We start from the raw sequence: 17,217 nt of genomic DNA, 5'->3' as shown, positions 1-17,217 counted from the left end.
GAAGCCGGTTGGAGTGCAACAGCCAGCCAAGCCCCTGGATTGGGTACCGCCAGTTGCAGCCTTCAGGCGGGAAGAAACGGTGCCCGGCTTGATTGCACAGCATTGGAAAATGCTGCATGGCAGTTCATTGTTGGGTGCGCAGGTGCAGAAAAGGAGGGGAGGGTGGAGAGAAGGCCGGGGGCTAGCCACATGGCCACCGAAAACAAATCGGGACTTTTATATATTATTATTATTATTATTATTATTATTATTATTATTATTATTATTAATTAGATTTGTATGCCACCCCTCTCCGGAGACTTGGAGCGGCTCACAACAACAAGACAGTACAAATCCAATTTTTAAAACAATTTAAAACCCTTAACATAAAAAACAATCATACATCTCATACAAACCATAGGTAAAGCGGAAACGGCCCAGGGGAATCAATTTCCCCATGCCTGGTGACAGAGATGAGTTTTAAGGAGTTTGCGAAAGGCAAGGGGCCAATCCTAATCTCTGGGGGCAGTTGATTCCAGAGGGTTGGGGCTGCCACAGAGAAGGCTCTTCCCCTGGATCCCGCCAGACAACATTGTTTTGTCGACGGGACCCGGCCCACTCTGTGGGCCCTAACCGGTTGCTGGGATTCGTGCAGCAGAAGGCGGTCCCGGAGATATTCTGGATCGATGCCATGAAGGGCTTTATCGGTCATAACCAACACTTTGAATTGTGACCTGAAACTGATTGGCAACCAATGCAGACTGCCGAGTGTTGGTGTAACCTGGGGAAGCCCATGATTGCTCTCGCAGCTGCATTCTGCACGATCTGAAGTTTCCGAACACTCTTCAAAGGTAGCCCCATGTAGAGAGCATTATGGTAGTCAAACCTCGAGGTGATGAGGGCATGAGTGACTGTGAGCAGTGACTCCCGGTCTAGGTAGGGCCGCAACTGGTGCACCAGGCAAACCTGGGCAAACACCCCCCTCACCACAGCTGAAAGGAGGATGCCCAGGTTGCGGACCTTCTCTGAGTGAGTCAGTAATTTCCCCCCCAGGGTGATGGATGGACAGATGGAATTGTCCTTGGGAGGCAAGATCCACAGCCACTCCGTCTTGTCTGGGTTGATGTTGAGTTTGTTGACACCCATCCAGGCCCCAACAGCCTCCAGGCACTGGCACATCACTTCCACTGCTTCGTTGACTGGACATGGGGTGGAGATGTACAGCTGGGTATCATCAGCATACTGATGATACCTCATCCCATGCTCCTGGATGATCTTGCCCAGTGGTTTCATGTAGATATTAAATAGCAGGAGGGAGAGGACCGACCCCTGAGGCACCCCACAAGGGAGAAGCCTAGAGGTCGACCTCTGACCCCCACTAACACCAACTGCAACCGACTGGAGAGGTAGGAGGAGAACCACTGAAGTACAGTGCCTCCCACTCCCAACCCCTCCAGCCGGCGCAGAAGGATACCATGGTCGATGGTATCAAAAGCCGCTGAGAGGTCAAGTTGCACCAGGATAAACCCCTGTCCCAGGCCTACCAGAGATCATCCATCAATGCAACCAAAGCAGTTTCCATGCTGTAGCTGGGCCTGAACCCTGACTGCTGAGGGCCTAGATAATTGGCTTCTTCCAAGGACCACTGGAGCGCCACCACCTTCTCAACAACCTTCCCCATAAAGGGAAGGTTGGAGACTGGACGATAGTTGTTGAGAATGGCTGGGTCCAGGAAAGGCTTTTTAAGGAGGGGGCACACAAGTGCCTCCTTGTAGGGTGCCAAGAAGGACTCCCTCCCCAAAGAAGCGTTGACAATCTCCTGGACCCAGCTCCGTGTCACCTCCCTAGTGGCCAAAACCAGCCAGGAGGGACACGGATCCAGTAAGCAGGTGGCGGAACTCACAGCTCCAATGGCCTTGTCCACTTCATCAGGTGTCACCAGATCAAACTCATACCAGACAGATGGAGAAGTATGGGCCCTAGTCACCTCAACTGACTCATTGTCAGTCGACTCTGTTATCCAATCGAGGTCTGCCCAGATCCGAGCGACTTTATTAGCGAAAAATGTGTTAAAATCCTTGACGCTGCTCTGTAAGGGCTCCCTAACTCCCCCTTGGTTAAGAAGGGAGCAGGTCACCCTAAACAGAGGTGCTGGGCGATATTCCGCTGATGCAATCAAGGCGGCATGATACGCACATCTTGCCGCCTTGAGCGCCACTTTGTAAGTGTTAATATGAGCTCTTTCAAGTGTTCAGTCGGATTCGGACTTACTCTTCCTCCATCGCTTCTCTAGATATCTCTTCTGGCATTGGGATGCAGTGGGATGCAGGACAAATTATTAAAAATTGGGACTGTCCCACCAAAAGCGGGGCGTCTGGTTACCTTAGGCTAGGACTAGAGAGGTTTACATTCAATTTCCCCCCATATTAAATAGTTTGGTAACCTTGATTCAATAACTGGATGTAGAAGCAGAATAAAAATTTAAGCAGAACCTAAAATACCCCACCCAAAAAACTTCAGAGTATCTTTTTCTGAAGACTCTATTCAGATAATGATATTACCATAATACTAGATGTCGTATCTCATTGTGATTAGAACTACAGTGATACCTCATGATACGAACTTAATTGGTGACGGGAGGAGGTTCGTAAGGTGAAAAGTTCGTAAGATGAAACAATGTTTCCCATAGGAATCAATGGGAAAGCGATTAATGCGTGCAAGCAGAAAACTCACCCCTTTTGCCTCATTGCTGCCGGCATTCAGATCGTTCGGGGGTGGGTAGAGGAGGGGGGAGACCGGGGGGGGGGGAGAGAGAGACAGTGCAGACTGCCCAGAGGGAGCCTCATGGGTGGATTGGGTAGACAGTTACTGTCCGGCTGCAATGACTCAAAGGGAAGGGAGGCGGAATACGGGAGGAGGAGGGAGGCAGCCTCCACGCTCCAGGAGCTAATTGGCCAAAGACGTTCCCAGCCCAGCGCTTTTACATTGATCCCTTTCTCCGCCTCCCTCCCAGCCTCCGGACCGCATTCGCCTTCCTCCCGCCCGCAGCCGACTGACCGTGGGATCCTTCCCGAGCTCGGAGAGCTTCCTGGGAATGAAAGCTCGCGAATGCAACAAGGGCGAAAGCCAGTGCTGCAAAGACCAGGCGGCGCTCCAGAGCCTCTGCGGCATGTTAAAGACTGCCTCCTGCCTGCCCCTGCTCTTCTGCCAGAGCGGGGACAGGCAGGAGGAAGTTATGCCGGATACGGGCGATGGGTGGGACAGAGGGGTGGGGTTAAGCCTCCTTTGGCGGCTGGGGAGCTGCGCGGCTTTGCCTTTTGCTGGGAGGGCAAGTGAAGCGCCGGATCTCCTGCCTCCTGCCTCCCCCCCCCACCCAAATGTCTCCGCTGTAGCAGCTGCTACAATAGACTTCCACGCCTTTCGTCCGTGCCTGGCGGGAGGTGAAGAGTGCTTTGCCCAGTGCAAAGTTGACAGCAAGCAGCTCCGCAGTCGCCAAAGGAGGCTTAACCCCACCCCTCTGTCCCACCCATCGCCCGTGGCCGGCATAACCTCCTCCTGCCTATCCCCGCTCTTCTGCTGGCCACGGGCGATGGGTGGGACAGAGGGGTGGGGTTAAGCCTCCTTCGGCGACTGCGGAGCTGCTTGCTGTCAACTTTGCACTGGGCAAAGCACTCTTCACCTCCCGCCAGGCACGGACGAAAGGCGTGGAAGTCTATTGTAGCAGCTGCTACAGCGGAGACATTTGGGGGTTTGGCTGGGCAAAAGGCAGGAGATCCGGCACTTCACTTGCCCTCCCAGCAAAAGGCAAAGCCGCGCAGTTCCGCAGTCACCGAAGGAGGCTTAACCCCACCCCTCTGTCCCACCCATCGCCCGTGGCCAGCAGAAGAGCGGGGATAGGCAGGAGGAAGTTATGCCGGCCACGGGCGATGGGTGGGACAGAGGGGTGGGGTTAAGCCTCCTTTGGCGACTGCGGAGCTGCTTGCTGTCAACTTTGCACTGGGCAAAGCACTCTTCACCTCCCGCCAGGCACGGACGAAAGGCGTGGAAGTCTATTGTAGCAGCTGCTACAGCGGAGACATTTGGGGGTTTGGCTGGGCAAAAGGCAGGAGATCCGGTGCTTCACTTGCCCTCCCAGCAAAAGGCAAAGCCGCGCAGCTCCCCAGCCGCCAAAGGAGGCTTAACCCCACCCCTCTGTCCCACCCATCGCCCGTATCCGGCATAACTTCCTCCTGCCTATCCCCTCTCTTCTGCTGGCCACGGGCGATGGGTGGGACAGAGGGGTGCGGTTAAGCCTCCTTCGGCGACTGCGGAGCTGCTTGCTGTCAACTTTGCACTGGGCAAAGCACTCTTCACCTCCCGCCAGGCACGGGGGAAGGACGTGGAAGCCTATTGTAGCTCGCCCATGGCCGGCAGAAGATCGCTCTTGCCCGGCTTCACACGAGGCATCAGGTCAGCATTCTGGGCGGGCAGGCGGCAGACGAGGAGGGGGAAAGCCTCCTGCAGCAGCTGCCACAGCCGCCGGCTTCCCCGCCGCCCACCCGCACAGAATGCTGACCTGATGCCTCGCGGGGAAGCCAGGCAAGAGCGATCTTCTGCCGGCCATGGGTGAGCGGCGGGGAGTCGGGGCTGCTGGCAAGCGCCCCAGCCTGGCTGTGACCTTTTAAAACAGCCGGGCGGCTCCCCAGCAGCCTCCCGAAGCCAAACGCCAAACCCGAACTTCCGCGTTCGGCTTCGGGAGGCTGCTGGGAAGCCCCCCGGCTGTTTTTAAAGGTGACAGCCGGGCTGGGGGGCTTCCAAGCACCCCCCCAACCCCGAACCCGGAAGTTCGGCAAGAGTTCGGGGTTCGGGAGGTTGTTGGGAAGCCCCCCAGCCCGGCTGTCACCTTTTAAAACAGCCGGGCGGCTTCCTAGGAGCCTCCCAACGCCGAACCCGGAAGTTCGGGTTTGGCGTTCGTAACTCGAAAAAAGTTCGTAAGAAAAGGCAATTTTTTTCTGAACCCCGGGTTCGTATCACGAGTTGTTCGTAAGACGAGGGGTTCGTATCTTGAGGTACCACTGTATCTCATGATTAGAACTTTTTGTTTTAAGAAGACTTGAAAATTCCTTTGAGTTAGATTTTGTGTTCAATGGTAGTTATGCAGGAAACTTGGAGCATTTTAGAAAGGTGCCACTGGAGCTCAATTACTAGGCCACCTTGTGGCTAACTTATTTATTCTTTCATTGTTTCACCTTGTCGCTTTAAGGGGTGATGGGGTTTTTTTTTATGTTCAATTTTATATAAATCTGTTTTGGCATCCTAATTTCAAAGAATACCCAGTTCTCTGTTTAATTTCACTTTTGGATAAGTCAGTATTGACTGTGTTGGGACAACACAGATTTAAGAGTGTTTAGATAGTTTGTGGCTTTTGACAACCTTTATAGAGACTGGAGTGTACTCATTGTGTTTCTCAAGTATTTGCATACAAGCCAGTACGTTAGACCCCTGTGTTTCTATTTTTCTAGATTGAAACAGTTTTAACTGTTACTGTCTTTGCCTTTCCTTCTTTAAAACTATTCATTTTATTCCTGCAGCCACTTCTGTTCAAGCTTTTTTGGTATTCAGGCTTCCTGTTCTTCCATTTCAGTACTATTCTTGCCATTCCTCATTTAATAAAAGCTACATTCCTCAACATATGATTTTTTTTTTACTCGTTGCAATCATTCTAGTCATGTGCCATGAAAAAAAGCAGGTCTGCTCAGGTGCCAGCAAATTATAATGCATGTATTCCTATAGACTAAAGTACATTTTTGTTTCTCCTGTAGCAAATAGGCATCCCTTAGTAGTTCATTGAGAGTATGAATATACAGCATTGTCCCCAATCTGTCCCTATCCCATTGTAAGAATCAACTCTGCCTATCATTTCTCACTCTGTATCAAAATGGTATTTTTGTTATTTCTTCTAGCACTTTAATAGCTAAGCAGTCTATCTGTGATGCTTCACTAGACAAGAAATCTTTGTTTTTCCCTTGATACCATTAGCTATCTTCCACAGTCTTTCCAATTTGGGCTGCCTAACCAACTCCAAAAGGATATTTTTTCTGTACAGCTGGATTATAATTTATTTTGTCAAGCATACAACAAATTTCGCATTATGTACCTGAAAAGGGCAGTTTCGTGAATACCTGATCCTGTATGGTACAGGGTCATCCTATCACTGAAAAGTGTAAGAATTTCACCTGGTGTTAGTAGATAATGAGGCAGTTACTTTTATCCTTATCATCTTATAGAGAAATATCCCATAGAAATACACTAGTTCTCCTACTGCCTTGTTGTTTTGCAACAAATAGGTTATTTTTGGATGGACATTAATTAATCAGATCCCTGAAAATTTAGTTCAATTCCTATAGTCATCAGATGGCTTATGAATGACTGGTTAGTGATAGCATGGAGCATGTTTTCTACGCTATATAATGCTATTATTCCATTTTTATATTGTTTTTCCTTATTTTGTTGTGGAACAATTTTATGATTATTATAAAAGACTTTAGGATTGTTTTTAATGAAAAAATTACAGTAATCATACTGTAACTACTGATAGCTATAATAAAATATTCTCCTACCACCATAATTATCTCATTTCATCTACCCAACTATAAGAATATTATTCATAAACAATGAAGCAATTTCTGCTCTAGAAAGAAACTTCATAGGAAAAGTTGCTTACGTTTACAGACAGGAAGAGGGACCCAGCCAGTTTCTTTGCATATGGAAGACTTTCCCAGGCTTTCAGAGACAAACCCTTCATTACATGTTATGTCAATTTTTTGATTGTACATATATTGAGTTCGTCTAGGTAGAAAGTGGCCATTTGTCACTTCTGGAGGGGAGCAGTTAATTTCTATGGAGGAATATGAATAAAAACAGGTGGTCAATTTTAACCAACAAGAACATTTATCTGTTCCAGGTCCTTGGGAAGTTCTCAATGATGAAGAAAGATTAGTTGATTGTAAATGACAAACCAGTTATTTATAGCCATTTATCGACCATTGATAAATTAATACTGACCACATTGGGGATCCTTGCCCTAAGGCTGCTTTGCTCTGTTCTCAATTTGCTGCTTAGCAGAATAGAATAGAATAGAATAGAATAGAACAGAACAGAATATAATAGAATTCTTCTATTGTCCAAATGTGATTGGACATACAAGGAATTTGTCTTTGGTGCATATGCTCTCAGTGTACATGAAGAAAAAAATAAAATACATTCATCAAGAAACATAAGATACAACACTTAGCGATAGACGTAGGACATTAATAAGCAGTCAAATCATATTAGGAAATAATAAATCAATATAAATCATAAAGATATAAGCAACATTGATAAAGTCATATGTGGAAGGAACAGAAGAATAATAGTAATTTAGTCTTAGTAAATAATTTGACAGCGTGGTGGAAATTAGTTATTTAGCAGAGTGATGGCATTTGGGGAAAAAACTATTCTTGTGTTAAGTTGTTCTGGTGTGCAGTGCCCTATTCTATCATATTGAGGTTAGAAGTTGAAACAATTTATGTCCAGGATGTGAAGGATTTGTAGATATTTTCAAAGCTCTCTTTTTGACTCATGAAGTATACATGTCCTCAATGGGAGGCAGGTTGGTAGTAATTGTGTTTTTTTCCTGCAGTTCTGCTAAAATCTGTGTCTCTCTTGTTTGATTGCAGAAACAAACCAGACAGTTATAGAGGTGCAGATGACAGACTCAATAATTCCTTTGTAGAACTGAATCAGCAGTTCTTTGGGCAATTTGAACTTTCTGAATTTGCAGAGAAAGAACATTCTTTGTTGTGCTTTTTTGATGATGTTTTTGATATTAAGTGTCTATTTTAAGTTTTGAGATATGATAGAACCTAGAAACTTGAAGGACTCTACTGTTCATACTATGTTGTCTAGTATTAGTCTACTATATGCTGGCTCTGATAAAAAGTGTATTGCTAACATGTTGTAAGCCGCCCTGAGTCTAAGGAGAAGGGTGGCATAAAAATCAAATAAATAAATAAACAAACAAACAAACAAACAAATAAATAAATATTGTAAGAGGTTATAGTATAGTAGAGTTTTTTCTAAAATCTACCATTAATATAAAAGTAATGTATTATTAAAAAAAATATTAAAATTAACATTAATGTGATTTTAAAATACTCAGGGGAAGAGTGAATTAGTGCCCAAAGGGAAAAACCACCAATACTGAAATCATAAGGTGATTTCAGTCTAAAACAAGGATAGCCAACTGATTTGTGGAGTTTGTGAAGACAAAAAGGGGGTAATTTTTATTTTTATTTACATCTTAACTTGTGCTTGACTAATATTTTTAAATTAATTCTAGTGCTGGGGAGCGTGGGATGGGAATTGGAGGATGGAGTTGGCTTAGGATTTTATTAGTTAATTTAATTAATTAGCTTTATTAATTATTTGGGGATTGAATGTTCAAGTGAATGGTTCTTGTTTGATAGATAGGGATGATTGGTTAGATAAAATGTGGGGTCCAGAGATGAAGACCAAGGTTCCCCTGGTTGGAAATGGGTGGGGCCCTGGTCATAACCCCCAAGCTAGTATGTTTGTTGGGATAGTGTTAGTACGTGGTACATACAGATATTTGAAATTGCCATGTATGTTAAACTACCAGTTGTAGTTTGCATTTGTTACAGTTGTAATATCTCTTTAAGGACTTTGGCTGGCTAGCCATAAGAGGGCGCCAGCCCTCTCTCCTGATGATGACACTGGATAGCTCATTCACCTTTTTGCCTTTTACCTTGTGGGGAGAGTATTTTTCTGCTTTGTGCTACTATGTGCGGTTTGTTTATTTCTGCTTTGTGCTTGTAGATATGTACTCTATATATGTAAATAATACTTGTTTAGCATACTAAGTCTGTGTTGTTACTGGCTGTATTACATATCCACACTCTTCCTTAAACTCTGCTCAGTGTATGTTGAAGCCTAGCTGCACCGAGACATACCGACATTGGTTATGGGCCCAGTGGCACAGTACTCTGGTTTGTTAATGTGTGGTTTATTTTAGCCAGCATTGTATCACAGCTAGTATTTTTGCTGTAACAGTATTATTGAAAGAATGGAAACATTCCAGTCCTCTAAAATTTTCTCCATTGCTCAGTTGGATGGAAGCAACTACAGCACATGGGCTGATAAATGCACTATGCTGTTGCAATGTGAAGTACTATGGGATATTGTTGCTGAACCTCCCAATTTGGATGCCTTGGATCCTGATGTGAAGGAGGATGCCAAGAAGATAAAAGACTTTAACCAGGACAATATGAAAGCTCGCAGTTTAATTGGTCTTATGCTTGCAGCCCAGCAATTAACTCACATTCGTGGTGAAAGCTTAGCTGCCAAGTGTTGGGATATTTTGTGAAATATATATGTGCGGGACAGTGTTGGTGCACATATACAATTAACGAGGAAACTTTTTCGCACTCGTTTAGCCCGGAACAGAGATATGCTAGCTCATTTGACTGTGATGAAAGAGATTTTGGCAGAGCTGCATGAATAAGAGCTTGTTTTCTCAGAGATTCATCAAGTGTACATTATCTTATTTTCACTCAATGATAGCTATGATGCTTATGTATCATCATTAGGTGTGCTGTCCAAAGATGAACTTACTTAAACTGAGATTACTAGGTGTTTGCTGGAAGAAGCGAATCTTTGCAGAGACTGTTTGCAGTTTAAAGAAGAAAAGCTTTTTGTATCAAGAAACTTGTTCAAACTTGTTACAAAGATAAACAAAAAGAACATATTGCAAAGTTTTGTCAATGGAAAGAAAAGCCTGGTGATATCTTTGTGGCTACCAGGAATGTAAAACAAACCAGGAATGTTAAGAGTGGTTTGTGGGTTGTTGACAGTGGATCAACACATTGTTTAAACAATGATAAGAAATGTTTTGAGAAGCAAATGCAAGTAGGGAAAGTATTTGTTTAGCTAACAGCTGGAAAATTCATGCTTCTGGGGAAGGAAATGCTCACTGTTCATTTTTAAACAAAACAGTGTTCTCTTTATATATTCCTCAGGCAAAGTATAATCTGCTGTCTGTTAATGTATTAACCAAGATGGGTTATACTGTATTATTTAAAAATGATCATTGCATTATTAAGAAAGAGGGGTATAAAATTGTTGCTGAGTTTAAAGATGGTTTATACATGCTTAATGTAAAGAAACAAGCCAAAACAAATGCCATGTTTAGCAATGTAAAACCTCGTGATAATTGTATTCATCTTAGGCACAGAAAAATGGGGCATTTGAATTTTCAATTGGTGAAAAAGACAATTGGGCTTGTTGAAGGTATCAAACTTAAACCAGGTTCAAGATATGTAGATTGCAATATTTGCCATGAAGAGAAAATCAAGGTTACCCCTACAAAGCATTATAAAGGTTTCAAAACTAAGACTATCTTGGAACTAGTGTTTATTGATGTAATAGGTCCATTGAGAACAACTAGCTATAATGGTTCATGGTTTATTCTGAGCATTGTGGATCATTATTCCAGGTTTGGCTTTGTGTATGCAATGAAGACGAAGGCAGATACTTATAGGTTGTCTAGTAACTGGCTGAAATTTGTGGAAAGAAAAATGAATAAGAAGGTTGTTAGTGTGGTCTCTGATGATGGAACAGATTTTACAAACAAGAGGTTTGCTGACTTGCTGAAGAATTGTGGTATAGAACACAGGCTGTCTGCGCCTTATAGGCCACAGCATAATGCATTTGTTGAGAGGAGAGGCCAAACGCTACAGGCCATGATGAGAACCATGATTAGGGATTCTGGTTTGTCAGGACAGGTATGGTCTGAGGCATTGCTGTGTGCAAATGTTGTCTTAAACAATGTTGTTCACTCATCTACTGGAGAGATTCCATTCACTAAGTGGTATGGTAAGAAGCCTGACTTGAGCTATCTTCATGTGTTTGGAGCACCAGCATGGGTGCATATTCCATCTCAAGTTCGTAGAAAAGGTCAGCATAGAGCAAGGTTGTTGTATTTCGTTGGTTATCACAACAACCATAGATCTTTTAAGTTCTGGGAAAAGAACACTGGTGTGTGCAGTTACAGTGCAAGTGTCAAGTTCCTAGAACAGACTGGATGGAATAGGGTAGAACACCCTGAAGGGACAAATAAAGAAGTTATTGTTCCGTCTCCTTTATTTGTAAAGAAGAAGGATAGCTGCCAGAGACTGCTTAGCAGTGCTGGAAGCGAGTCTGAAGGGTCAGGTGAGGAGGAGTTATTGGCCGAGGAAACTCCTGGTACGAGTGAAAGCGCTCCAGTAGTGTATATTAAGAGTGAAGTGAAGAACAAGCCAATGCCAGGTACTAGTGATGTTGTTGTTCCAAGTAGAGGTTGTAGGGTTAGGAAGGAACCGGATAGGTACAAGGCTAATGTAGCTTCTGCAGTTGTGGAGCCATCGCATTATGGAGAACTTAAAATGTTTCCAGATAAAGAGAAGAGGCATTGGCATGATGCTATGAGAAAGGAGTTAGCTGCCATGAAGGAGTTGGAAGTGTATGAAGAAGTACAGTTGCCTCCTGGAGAGCATTTAGTGGGATCTCTTGGGTCTATAAAGTCAAAGTTTTTCCCAGATGTGGGGTGACTATGATAAAATCTTTGTTCCAAGTTTAAGAGCAGTAACTCTGAGTACAGCATTAGTACGGGCTGCGAAGCACAAGTTTTGTGTGCATCACATTGATGTGGAAACGGCATATCTGCACATGCCGTTGTAGCATAAAATCTTTATGAGAATTCTGCCTAGTGTCAAGCATGACAAGGATCAGTGTTGGAAGCTTAAGAAAAGCTTATATGGATTAAAACTCCATGATTGTTAAAGCATTAGAGGGTATGGGATTTCATGCGAGTAAAGCTGATCCCTGTATGTTCCTGAGAAATAGAAAAGTTTCCAAAGAAGTATTGTTATTGTTCATGGATGACATTGCAATTATTGCTAGGTTTGTTGAAGCAGTAAGGAAGATAGTGCAGGGTCTGGAAAAGAAATTCAGAATCAGGAATCTTGGTGAGATTATTTAGGCACTGACATTGAGAAAACCAAGAATGGTTTTAAATTAACACAAGCTGGGAAAATTAACAGTCTTTTGAAAAAATATAATATGGAAAGCTGTAAGGTTGCCAGGACTCCAATGGAGAGTTGCTTTGTACATGGCAATACAGAAGGAAAGGCTGTAGCTAGGGAACTGTATCGTTCTCTGGTTGGTAGCTTGTCTTATTTGGGACTTTGATCACGGCCTGATATCGCTTATAGCATTAATCAGCTGGCATTGTATAATAAGGAGCCAACGGAATATCACTGGAAGGCTGTTAAGTGGATTTTACGATATTTAAAAAGGACTATGCATCATAGTTTGTACTTAGAACCAGATGATAGTTTGAAACTTGTGGCTTATGCGGATGCTAGTTTTGCCTTGGACAGTGTGACCAGAAAGTCTACTACAGGTTTAGCCTTGGTAGGGTGGAAATCCATGAGGCAGCAGCATATCAGTCTGTCTACAATAGACGCCGAGTTTGCCAGTTTGTCACAATTGTGTATGGTTTCGGTAGTATACTGGCAGTTGCTGTTGAATCTCGGTGTGTAATGCCATAAACCAGTTGTGGTTTATGAGGATAACCAGTCAGCATTGAGCATGGCAAAGTGTAAAGCTGTGAAAACACACTCAAATCACACAGACTTAAGATATTACAATGTAAGGGAGTGTGTTAAAGATGGCCTAATCAAATTAGAGTACTGTGAAAGTACTGAAAATCTTTCTGACAATTTCACCAAGGCGCAGGGTGCTAAACTACATACTGATAGTTGTACCAGGTATAACCTGAAGCAGTAAATGCAACTGTGTTTAAAAATTGTCAACCCCAAGGAGGGAGATTGTTAGTACATGGTACATACAGATATTTGGGATTGCCTTGTATGTTAAACTACTAATTGTAGTTTTGCATTTGTTACAGTTGTAATATCTCTTTAAGGCTTTGGCTGGCTAGCCATAAGAGAGTGGCAGCACTCTGTCCTGATGATGCCTTTTACCTTGTGGGGGGAGTATTTTTCTGCTTCGTGCTGCTATATGCGGTTTGCTGATTGTTTCTGCTTTGTGCTTATAGATATGTATATATGTAAATAATACTTGTTTAGCATACTAAGCCTGTGTCGTTACTGGCTGTATCACACATCCACAGTCTTCCTTAAACTCTGCTCAGGGTATGTTGAAGGTCTCGCAGCCTAGCTGCACCGAGACATACCAACAGATAGGCCTGCCAAGAAGAAGAGAGCCAGTGGAGGTGGTAGAGCAATTCCAGACAGGGTGGATAGCCAGGGAATTACGGTCATTACTGGGAGCGGCAGATCCGGCAGGAACCAAGGGGTAGGCCGCTCTCAGAGAATGAATACTAGCTGCTTGGAAGCGATTCCCTGTTCTGTCCCCAGGTCTCATCCCGTGTAGCTGGTAGTCAGGGCTCTGGTCGCAGGCTGCTGCTACTCAATGCCAGGTTGGTTGCCAACAAGGCCGATGTCTGTTCTGCTCCTGCCCTACTGGCTTTCTGTAAGGCCATGAAGACCTGGCTCTGCCGACAGGCCTGGGGGCATGAATTGTACATCTTTCATGGCCAAACTGTATGAATGGTGTGTATGCTTGTGATTATGTCTTTTTATATTAATGGGTTTTATCATGGGATTAGTTTTTTATATTATATTTGACTTCTCTTATTGCTCTTATTTATTGTATTTGTATTATTATTTTGCAAGTCACCCTGAGACTTATGGATTGGGCAGCAAAGAGGTCAAATAAATAAATAAATAGATTTTATCCCTTGTGGCTCCATCACCCAAATTTTCCCTAAAAGAAACAATTAATTTTTCTATACCTTGTGCATTAGACACAAAGTCTTAATGAATTATGTTCCACTGTCCAAGAAATGCTATATGAAACATTCATTCCTATTTGGCCCCACATTTATTGCTGAGCCATATTACTAATGATAGATTGCAGACAGAAGTAAATGTTTGCCTCAAATAATCTTCAGAAGAATAAGATCCTTCTTTGAAGAAAGACATTTCTAAGTCTGATCACTTAGAGAAGTATAATACTGTATGCCATTTGGTTCCGCAAGTTCCAGGAAGCCACGAACCCTGAGTTTTTATTTAATTAAAAAGTTGAAATTATAGACTTAGTGGCTCTTTTTGAATTATCCCTTTAAAGTTAATTGTAGCTAGTTTAGGAAATCAATTCAGTATAATGTAAAAAATCCATAGATCTAAAGGGATATTGAAGCAGTATTTTCTTTTACTTTTTAAAAAGGGTATGATGAATTTTCTAAGACAATGCTTCTTATTCATGTTCTCGGCATGTTCAATAAAAACAAAATCAAATGAAGACATACAAAGATTTATTTTCCTATTTTACCACAAGGTTTTTAACCTGGTCAGATTGATTGGAGCTACGATTTTAGGCATGCATAGCAAGAAGACTAAAATGTGTATAAGATTTCAAAACAACCATGACCATTAGAAACATATACAAACCTGCACATTGAAGCCTTGAACTCCATCCAGTCTCAGTACATAAGGCATCTGGTCTGTCAATATATTTATATCCTGTATTACAGGAGAATTGTATTCTCTCACCATCCTTGTAAATGAGTTTTGGTGATAATAGATTTCCATTTTCAATAGGGTGTGCCTGGCAAGTTATTTCTACCATAAAATACAAATAAAAGGTTTTTTTCATTAATATCCTCTTTATTCAGTTGAAGTAAAAATGCTGTATTACTAAAAAGATTAAAGAAGAAAGAGGTATCGTTGTAAATTTTAATCTCATTTTTCATCCCCTAGAGGATTCATGTAGAATCAGGTTGAAGAAGTAACCTTTTTCATACTCATTAGGATGAACAATAATAAATCTACTATTTCACAATCAAATGAAATGTTTTCAGCCTCAAGAAGTGTCTTTAAGTTAATATGGGGATGAGGACTGAGGCAACCTGCAAAGCAGTATCTATGGGCTAGACCTCTTCTTCCATGAATGCTAACTAAAACTGTCTCAGAGAAAAGAGTAGAACTATTACAACACAGTGCTACCCAATCTAATCCTCAAAAGCAGCTCAAAAAGCTACCCTGATTAAAAGCCACTAAAATACCAAGGACAAAAAGGATGGATGCATCCTATTCTCACCACAGGTATGATCAATTTAATTCTGTACTCAGATCTGAAAACTGACTGAAAAAGTCTATTACTTACTCCACAGTTCTCTGAAGCAATTGCTTGTTCTTAATAACCTCCCCCAGGAAGGGTTATAGTTTAGGACAATATGAATCAATATTTGTTCAGCTAATAGTGACTTCTTGAGAAGCGAGTACGGTGGCTCCTTAAGTGAAGGAATATTTTTCTTTCCCAAGAAGGAATTTACTACTGCCAGAACTCAACCACGTCTCACCTGACAGGAGGTCATAGCCTACCAGGAGGAAAATTGATGTATTATACTGATGGACAAGCTAATGATCAGGATTAATAGGTTTTAATTTCCTTCCAGACAATGAAAATAGACGAAGTCTCAATTAGTTTCATGGGGCTTCCCTCAGGTTTAAAATGCATTATAGAATGAATCCAAATAATTTATCTAACATATGTCTAGCATACTCCTCACAATTCTCCTTTGGAAAAACTGAATTGCCTTGAATGAAACCACCAACTAGATGCAATAAGGAGAGAATACTATGGACACTTCCCTGATCTTACCACCATGAGATAGTTCTTAGTAAAACTCCATTTCACACTCACCTGGCTTCACTTTTTGTTGTCCTCCAGTGATACTCTAGATCTCTTTTCTCCCATTTTACTTAGTAAGTTCCATTTAGAACCAATTGGGGTTCATCAGTTGTCTGAGGCAGACCAAATAGGTCCAGTCTTTCTGTAGCCCATAGAACTCCAAGCCAATCAAAGAGTGACACAACTATGACAAAGGAGTGTAATAATCACTGCAACTCAGAGTTCACATAACTTCCCCTCACTCACCTATACATTCTGAAACAGGTGCACTCCACGTGCCATCAGCAGTGCAAGTAATTTTATTAGATCCTTTTATTTTGAGCTTTCCAGTACATCCAAATATCACTAGATCACCATATAAAAAATCTTCATTCATTTGAAATTTTGCACCCTGAATAATCCTCATGTTTTCTGGTAGTGCTAGCGGAGGACATTTGTTGACTGCAAATAGAGTAATATTGTAATATAAAGCTAATTAAGAAATGTTTAAGACTTAGAAAAAAGCAAACAGGAAATGAAACGTGTCACCAACCGTAAATATTTAAAAATCTGGTGACCTGCACAGTATAGTCTCCAGCAAAATGGAAAATTTAATGTTTTTTTTAAATGAAACAAAAAAAAGTCTTTTTACTAATGAATTCACTGTGATCATTAAAAAATAGATGTGGGGACATTCTCAATCAGCATAGAAATCTTTTACTCTATCACATTGGGTAATTGAGCAAATAATGGGAGATAAATTACCATGAACTGCATTATTATTGCAGAAATAGTAACAGTGATTTTGTAGAAAATATTTAACAATAAAGACATCAGCAAAAAATAATGAATGGGACTCATACACCCAACACTAATACTGAGGCATCTTGAAGAAAATGCACAAAATGATTAGTTATAGCAAAAATTATCAAGCGGTTTGTGATTTCAAATTTTGAAAATATTCTCTGTATATTTGGTATATACATTTTGTATATACTGTATATACTTGAGTATAAGCCAAGTTTTTCAATGTGCTGAAAAATCCGACCTCGACTTATACTCAAGTCACTGACTGTGCTCGGGTGCTGCGATGGCCCAAGCGCCAGCAGGGATTTCAATTCGGAGCAGAGGGTGTTCTGTGGGAGACCGGCAGGCACTGGTGGCTCGGGTTGGTGAGCGAGCTGTGGCAGGGACCAGGCAGTTGCCGCCTCTTCCCGGCTGAGGCAGCTTCAGGGGCGCCTTTTGGGGGTGCGGCGGTCTGTGCAAACAGTGCCTAGTTGAGGGTGGCACCCATGGTCCTTTCTCCGCTACTTCGTTTTTCAGCGGCCAAATAGAAGGACTAGGACTCCTATCTCTGAGAGCTGGATGTGGGGACTGGGCTGGGGAGGTCACACTTTTACACCCTCCGCAGCTACAACTTCCAATTAGGAAAGAAGGGCAGCATGAAGGGATGATCTAAGAAGT

General features: G+C 42.6%; 1 protein-coding gene across 1 annotated transcript in view; it reads right to left on the bottom strand.

The window, feature by feature from the left end:
• The window catches only part of LOC139155476 (complement factor H-like), a 105,538-nt gene that overhangs the window by 75,581 nt on the left and 12,740 nt on the right, over nt 1-17,217 (bottom strand). Inside the window, exons 4-6 of the mRNA XM_070730615.1 lie at nt 16,021-16,215; nt 14,532-14,702; nt 6,683-6,856 (exon numbers count right to left, since the gene is read on the bottom strand). Of these exons, the coding sequence (XP_070586716.1) occupies nt 6,683-6,856; nt 14,532-14,702; nt 16,021-16,215 (540 nt within the window). The remainder of the gene's footprint in view (nt 1-6,682; nt 6,857-14,531; nt 14,703-16,020; nt 16,216-17,217) is intronic.

This window comes from Erythrolamprus reginae, unplaced genomic scaffold, assembly GCF_031021105.1.
Source record: "Erythrolamprus reginae isolate rEryReg1 unplaced genomic scaffold, rEryReg1.hap1 H_21, whole genome shotgun sequence".
NCBI lineage: Eukaryota > Metazoa > Chordata > Lepidosauria > Squamata > Dipsadidae > Erythrolamprus > Erythrolamprus reginae.
This window is presented reverse-complemented; position numbering and strand designations above follow the sequence as displayed.